Raw genomic sequence first — 7,034 nt, 5'->3', positions numbered from 1 at the left:
AGGGGCGCCGCACCCAGTGCTCCATCCTCCCTCCCCGGCGCCCCGGTGTCCCCACCACCCCCCCACCCCAGGCGTTTGGGCCTCGGAGACGTATCCGGCTAAACCGGGTGGTTAGGCTCGAGAACTGGCCTGGCCACAACTGGCCACCCCTCGACCGCGTTCGCCCTCCTGCTTCCCCCGAAGCAAATCAGGAGGCATCTCTAAGCCGTGGAAACCATCAGGAAGCGCCCTCCAAATTGCCAAGGGTGATGGCCTGTTGCCCGGCACTTAGCACGGGTGGGGAAACTGAGGCGAGGGCCGGCCGGGCGGGAAGCCTGACTCCCAACTGGCTGGGAGGCCCGGGAGCGCGTCGGGCTTGACCCGCATACCCTCCCCCTGCTCTGAACGCGGGAATCTGATGCCTACGTGGGAGCCAGAAATAGCTCCGATCAGGGCGCACCGGTCACTCCTGGAGGCCTGCATTCTTTCCGGGGGCGGGGGAGCCAGGGACGGGGTGACTGCTGAAGTCTGTCTCCCTTTACGCGGAGGGTCCTAAAGGCGCTCTCGCTCTCCTTGCCCACAGCCCTACCCCCAAGGCCCGCACATGACCGGAGAAACTGGACCTGTGCAGGCAGGGATGGGTCTGGGGAGGGGACCCTGCTCCCTTTCCTCCCCAAACCCTGCGCAGGATGTGTCCATTCCCGTCCAGGCCTGAGCTCTTGTCAGGGAGCATTCTGAGCACAGAACTGGCTGCTGCCTGCCCAGGGGGGCGGCGGGGGGGGGTTCTCCCTGAATCCAGATAAGCTCTGGGTCTCCCCTGCTTCTCCCCTCTCCTCCCCCCAACCTTAGGAGCACCTGGGAGAAGCACATTTCAAAGAGAGCAGAAAGGAGTGCCCCATCTCCCAAACACACACTGTGATTTTTCATACTTAACTGTACAGGCTCCACACCCCATTCATACGGACTTGAAAAGGAACGAACAACCAGGAAAAGGCCCCACATCATCTCTTCGATGTTAAACTAAAAACTAATGGCCTTTCAAATTCAGCTCTAAAATGCTGCTGCTTTGAAAAGGCTAAGAATGCAGAAAAGTCATTTGGGTTTTTAAGCAGAATATATCCTCTCATTCACTCCTTCAGCTTACGGAGTCTCCCCCCACATACGCACACCCACCTGCCCCGAAAAACACACCAGGCACTGCTTGGCAGCCCTGGGTTCTGCACGGGATTTTAGTGTCTGAATATGTATGTAAATGTTTTTCCAAAACAAAAGGCTGCATTGGGTACAGGCCTCATGAGACACCCCCCTTCTACCATCTGCACAGAAGCTGATCATCCATGGATGCCAGAGTAACTCCCCTTCTTCCCTTTTGGCACTGGTCTTGCCAGATAAAGCACCAGACCACATTCTGGCAGCCAGGGTCCCTGCACCCCAGGCCCAAGCACCCCCAGAGCTCTGGCCAAGGGCGAATCTCTACCTCAACTAGCTGGTGCCCAAAGGTGAGCTAGCCCTTCCTCATCCCGGAGGAGGGAGTAAGGACTAGAGCTACATCCTTTCCAGTCCCCACCTCTCCAGGTTTGGGGCTCAGCTGGAGGTGCTGTGGCCCCAGGCTGGCCCTGATGTTCTCCCCCTCTTCCCCTAGCCCCCCAACCTTGGCAGAACAGCTCTGAGCTCTGGGCCTCGATTGCTGGCTGGCTTTATTTTTTGTCTGGAGTTGGGGTTCGCCCAACCTCCTGTCCCTTCAAGCCCTAGAGGTCAGAAAGGCTAACCAGTCCCCATAGAGCCCACTGCAGAGTAAAGAGGGAGGGGGACAGCTGGGCCCATAGGTCGGGCTCAAGCTGTAAAGTCAAGGCCTCGTTACTCTGTAGTCAGGAGAGCCGACGCCTTTCCCCTCCTGGGGAACTGCCCGTCCGTCCCCAGGGCCCAGCACAAAGTTTCCAGTGACTCTTGGGGGCTGTTCTGGAGCCCCTGCAGGACCTCGGCCGTCCTAGGTCAGGCTTGTGCCCACAGCCAGTTGGAGAACAAAACCAAGAATGAGGCCCAGAAACACCCAGGAGCAGCTGCTCAAAGCGGTAGGGGCCTGGGGAGGACGATCGAGAGGCCGAGAACCAGGCAGTCACCCCTCCCCTCTCCTGGCTCTTCGGCTCCCAATGTTTTCTCCACTCACCCCCAGCCAGAGGCTCCAGGAAGGCTGCCAGCCCAAGGTTCGTCCCCCACTGGAGCATGAGCCCTTGAGGCCACAGACCCATTTGCTTGGTCCCACATTGCCACCATCACCTAACAGTCTGCCCATGGTAGAGGCTCAGTGTCTGTTTGGGAAGGAAGAAATCGGGGGGGCCACCAGCCTCGCCACCTGGTGGGCCGTCACCCCCAGGGTCCAAGTCCTGAGCAAGGCTGAGGCAATCGTGCCGGGGTCTCCTTGGGGCTGAGATGACTTAGCCAAGGCCTCGGTTCTAGCTCAGGTGAAAGCCAGCAGACACCTACGGGATCAAACTTCTCTCTGGGCTGAGGGTTCCAGGGCTCTCTATTCTGGCATGTTCCCAAGGAACCCGGGCCAAGGGCCGTGCCCAGCCTCAGATTCTTCCAGAGGGAGGAAGGCTCCGGCTGCTGATCCGCCCCCAGGCCCGGTGGAGAGGGGAAGGGGGCAGTGCTGGCTGAGGGTGAGGCTTCTGACCCAAATGCCAGGCCTTCAGGTCTGCGTGGAGCAGTGGGCTGGCAAGCAGGGCAGCCAAGTCAGGGCAAGGGAGGGGTCCCTTTTGTCTGAACTTAACAGAAGGCAGATTGTCTGGCAGCTCTGGCAGAATGAAAGGGCTGATAAGTTCATCCGGGAGAAACTGCCAGTAGGCGTGTTTGCGGGTCACCACCAGCCTTCCCAGAAGCCAGCCCCTTCCCTTGCAGGGCCTCACTCCGGCGCTCCCAGCAGCCCCCTTCGCACAGGCCTGGCACAGGCCTCCCTCCGGTCAGCCAGGCGGCAGCTCCCACACCTGGCCTCCGGGACAGTCCAGTCCAGGGGGACAGGACCCCACAGCCAGGGCGAGTATAGGTTGAGTGAAAAAAGTCACTTCTCCCCCCTGGGTGGGCACACTTGGCCTATGCCCCCCCTGAGCACGCACCACTCCCTGGGATCAGACAGTTCCCCCAGGCCGACTTTGGGTCACTGTTCCCAAAACACTGGGCTTATTGGCCTTGAGCACTGGACTCGACACCAGGTTAGGTCTGGGCTGACCGGCAGCCAGGGAAAGCCAGCAAAGCCCGGGGGCCTGTTTGTTGGTTCTCTTTAGTCCCTGACCCACTGGCTCCTAAGCTCAGTCTGGGGAAGGCAGCCCACACTCAGCTGGGTCAGCCGGGAGCGGCCCTTCTCTGCTCTCAGCCATATGTCCACGCCTGGCTCCGGGCTGGACCCCAGGATCCTCCAGGGCAAACCCCTCTTTCTCAGAGTTCGCCTGAGACCTGAGCATGTCTCTCACCAAGCTGCACCCCTCAGCGGCCCTTTAGTCAAGAGACAGGGACCAGTTACCCAGCAACCACTGATTCTGACTCTGTCACCATGGCTGAGGGTATGCCCTTGGACAGAGTGGACAGAGGCAGGGCCTCTGGGAGCCCCACCTGTGGCCTGGGGATCCCTAACACTCCTGGGAGGAATGAGAGGGATCCCTGGCGTCATCTTGAGGGAAACTAATTATGGGATAAAGAGTGACTGTCAGCTCATCGGCCTCCCATTGTGTCTGCGCGAGGAATAAACCCAGAGCTAAGGTCACTGCGTGACCTTATATGAGCTGCTTGCCTTTTCTGCTCGTCCGCATCATCCAGTGACCTCACATGTGGGCTTCAGACCTGCCTGCTGGCTGAGCGAGACAGATGACCACTTTGTGTGACCGAGTCAGGACCAGGGTGAAACATCCATCGTGTGTTTTCAACCCACAGACATTTTCTGAGTCTGTTGTACGCTGGGAGCCCAGCAAGGGACAAAAGGAACAAGGCTGCTCTTGTGGAGCCCAAATCCTAGTGTAACACGACAGACAGCAAATAAGTAACAATGATAATAAATAAGTCCGTGAAAATGGGATCATCAGAGGCTGGGAAGGCTTGGAGGGGTGCAGTTCAGCAGGGAAGTCCCACAGGAGGTGAAGGAGGAAGCCCGGGTTCAGGGAAGGCGTGGAACAGGCCTGGGATGGAGGAGGAAGTGCCCACAGGTCTGAGGAGCCCTGCAGGTGGCCATGGCCTGAGCAGTGAATGGAACAGGGAATGAGGCAGAAAGAGCAACTGGTGGGAGGGCAGGCGCTGGAGCTGGACTGCACCAGGCTGGGCTTTGCCAGAGTAGATCCCAGGACCAGGACCAGGCAGGTTAGCTGAAGGGTGGGAGCGAGGAGGCCGGAGTGGAGCCGGTGGCCTCGGGCCTCCAGGAAGGAATGTGGTGGGGTGACTAATGGGGGTAGCAGTTTGGCCAGCCCGGACCCTCCTCCCCCTGGCAGGTGGGGAGAGAGAGACTGAGCAGAGAGGTAGGGGGTCTTTTGGAGGGAGGAGTACCAGGCCCCAGGGAGTCAAGTCAGAACAAGCATTTAGAATACCTTGGAATGCAGAGAGAGAGAGAGAGGGAGAGAATGCAGAGAGAGAGAGAGGGAGAGAGAGAGAGAGAGAGAGAGAGAGAGAGAGAGAGAGGGAGAGAGCTCGAGCCAGAGGAGGAAGGACAGGACGGAAGAGGGGGAGGGGACACCCTGTGGTGGGGGAATGGTTCCTGGGTGCGGGCAGCTCCTGGTATTGCTGCAGGTGGGGGCTCAGACCCTGCAGAACCCTCCCTCCCCACCCCTCACCCCCAGGCCTAGCACCAACTCCCTGGGCAAAGAAGTCCATGGCTGGGAGCCTCGGAGGAGGAGAGAGGAGAGGAGCGGGAGTGGGAGGCGAGGAGGAGGGGACAAGGTCCTGCCCCAAGACAGCTTCCAGGGAAATGACCCACCCACTCCCCCGGGGCTGCTGGCAGACACAGGACTGCAGGAGGCCCTGGGGACAGGTGAGCTGTCACCTGGAGGGCACTTGAGGCCGCAGCCAGCTGTCCCCTCCTGCTGACTGCTCAGGGCCAGTGACCTTCAAAGGCGGCTCCCTGCAGCTGCCATTTACCCAAAGGGGACTGAGGTCGTGGTGGGGGGCCACCTGTGAATGGGCAGGAGAGGTCTGTGTTCATGGGGCTCAATGGGCTGGACCCGACAGGGACCTTCAGGACCCGGACGGCCTGAGTGGGAAGGACGGGGCCAAGGGCAGGAGGGGTCCTCAGGTGGGCGAGGCCCCTTGAGCCAGGCTCGGCGGAGGGGCTGCTGGCCTGGCTGCGGGGGGCGTGGTGGAGGGGGCTCTGCCCAGGCGCTGACACGTGCCAGGGCCTTACAAAGAGCCATTCACGCGGCGTGGAGACTTTTTCCAGAAAAGGGGAAAAGCATTTCGCGCCTGCCTGCCTCTCTCATCCCATGTCTGGGCCCACGAGGGACGTGGCCGCTGGTCCGACACAGGGTGGGGACGGGCTGGAAGGAAGGCTGCTTCTGAGCGGACCTCCTGGGCCTCGGAGCCAGGGCCGCAGCTGCTCATCCCATTTGGGGGAGGGGCAGGAAGGAAGGCTGGCCTCCGCTGACCCCTCCCCGCCCTCTGCTGAGACTTCCTGGTACTCACCCCGCTGCCTGGGACCCTCGGCGAGGCGCTGGCGTTGAGGTGGGCAGAGAGGTGGGAGCTCACAGGCTCCTCGCAGGACTCACCCTGGAAGTCCCGGGCCTCGAGGGACAGCGGCCGGAGCTCACGCCCAGGCCCGAAGCTACCTGTGACCCTGCCCTGCTGGGCGCTCTGCCTGACTTCCTGCTGCTGCAGGACCAGACTCCCCGCTTCCTGCTGGCAGGGGCAGGGCCTGCAGGTGCCCCAGGCCTACCTGCTCTCCGGGGCAGCCCAGAGTTGAGGTCCCAAAAGCCCAGGCCCTGGGCCCTGGGCAAACCCCTCCCTCCCTCTCTGAACCGTGGCCACAGCTCTCCCAAAGCCTGTTTACTTTCCTGCCCAGCGGAAAGCCAGGCACAGGTGCAGATAAGGAGCCCAAGAGGGTGGGGCGGGAAAATCCATCCCAGCGACAGGGCTGGGGAGCATCCCAGGGGGAGAGGCCCCAGGAGGGCAGAGTAGCCCAGAAGGAAGGCCTTTGGGGAACCAGGGGGAGCACTGGCTCCTTCTCTGGCCGCCCAGCCCCCACCCCCACCTCCTCTCTTCCCTGAGGAATGTCTGTTGCATCGGAAAGTCAGGCTGGCCAGTCAGCCCACAGATGCTTCCCCTCCCCCAGGGCCTCCTCCCCGCGGGCTTCGGACTTCCATTCCCACGGCCCTTCCTCACCTGTTGCTGCCCTGCTGCCCGGCTCCCTCCTTCTGAGCGGCAGCTGTTCCCCCGACAGCTGGATGGAGGGGCTGAACTGCCATGACCTCCCCCCCTCGGCACCCCCCCTGCCCTCATGGCCCTGCTAGCCCACCCACAGCCCTGACTTTCAAATGGCCGATGTCCTCAAGTCCCGGAGACCCACACAGCTGCGGGCTGCCGGTGCCCTCACAGGGACCACAGCTGCCACCGCTCCCAGGCCCCTGCAGGGCGCGGTGCCCTCGCCTCCTGTCCGCCAAGGGGAGGGGCCAGCCCGCGCCCTACACAGCGCCCTTTCTTCTTGGGTCTTGGACGTCTGAGCACCTTCAGGTGTGGCCTTGGGGAGGAGGCGGCCGTGGGGCCCTGCCCTTTGCTCACCCAGGCCTCCTGGGACAGCAGGCAGGTCTGACGTCCAGACCCAAAGCGACCTGTGATCATCCCTGCTCAGCGCTCCACCTGAAGCCCGACTTCCGGCTGCAGGAGGACAGACTCCTCACTTCCTGCTCACCTGCCAGGCTTGGCTCCCTCCCTCCACTTCACCCCACCCCCACCTTTCTGCCCTCCACTCCCACCCACATGATCTCCACTTCCTCTTCTCTCAATACCTACCCACACCTCTTTCCCCCATTTTTTAATGACCCCTGCCACATAGAGACTCTTTTTTTAAAAATTATTTCAGAGGGAAA

The 7,034-nt window shown here is 61.5% G+C and overlaps 1 protein-coding gene across 2 annotated transcripts in view; it reads right to left on the bottom strand.

Annotated features, from left to right (window-relative positions):
* Positions 1–6,801, bottom strand: part of DAG1 (dystroglycan 1 (dystrophin-associated glycoprotein 1)) — a 49,994-nt gene extending 43,193 nt beyond the window's left edge. The window contains exon 1 of one of the 2 annotated variants that reach the window (XM_005865372.2): positions 6,727–6,801. In XM_005865372.2, the coding sequence (XP_005865434.1) occupies positions 6,727–6,786 (60 nt within the window). In that variant the 5' untranslated portion in view covers positions 6,787–6,801. Of the gene's footprint in view, positions 1–5,634; positions 5,764–6,726 lie in introns of those variants that run through there. The other variant, XM_005865375.2, reaches the window with a different exon arrangement.
* Between the last annotated feature and the right edge of the window lie 233 nt (positions 6,802–7,034).

Source organism: Myotis brandtii, unplaced genomic scaffold, assembly GCF_000412655.1.
Source record: "Myotis brandtii unplaced genomic scaffold, ASM41265v1 scaffold207, whole genome shotgun sequence".
Taxonomy (NCBI): Eukaryota; Metazoa; Chordata; class Mammalia; order Chiroptera; family Vespertilionidae; genus Myotis; species Myotis brandtii.
This window is presented reverse-complemented; position numbering and strand designations above follow the sequence as displayed.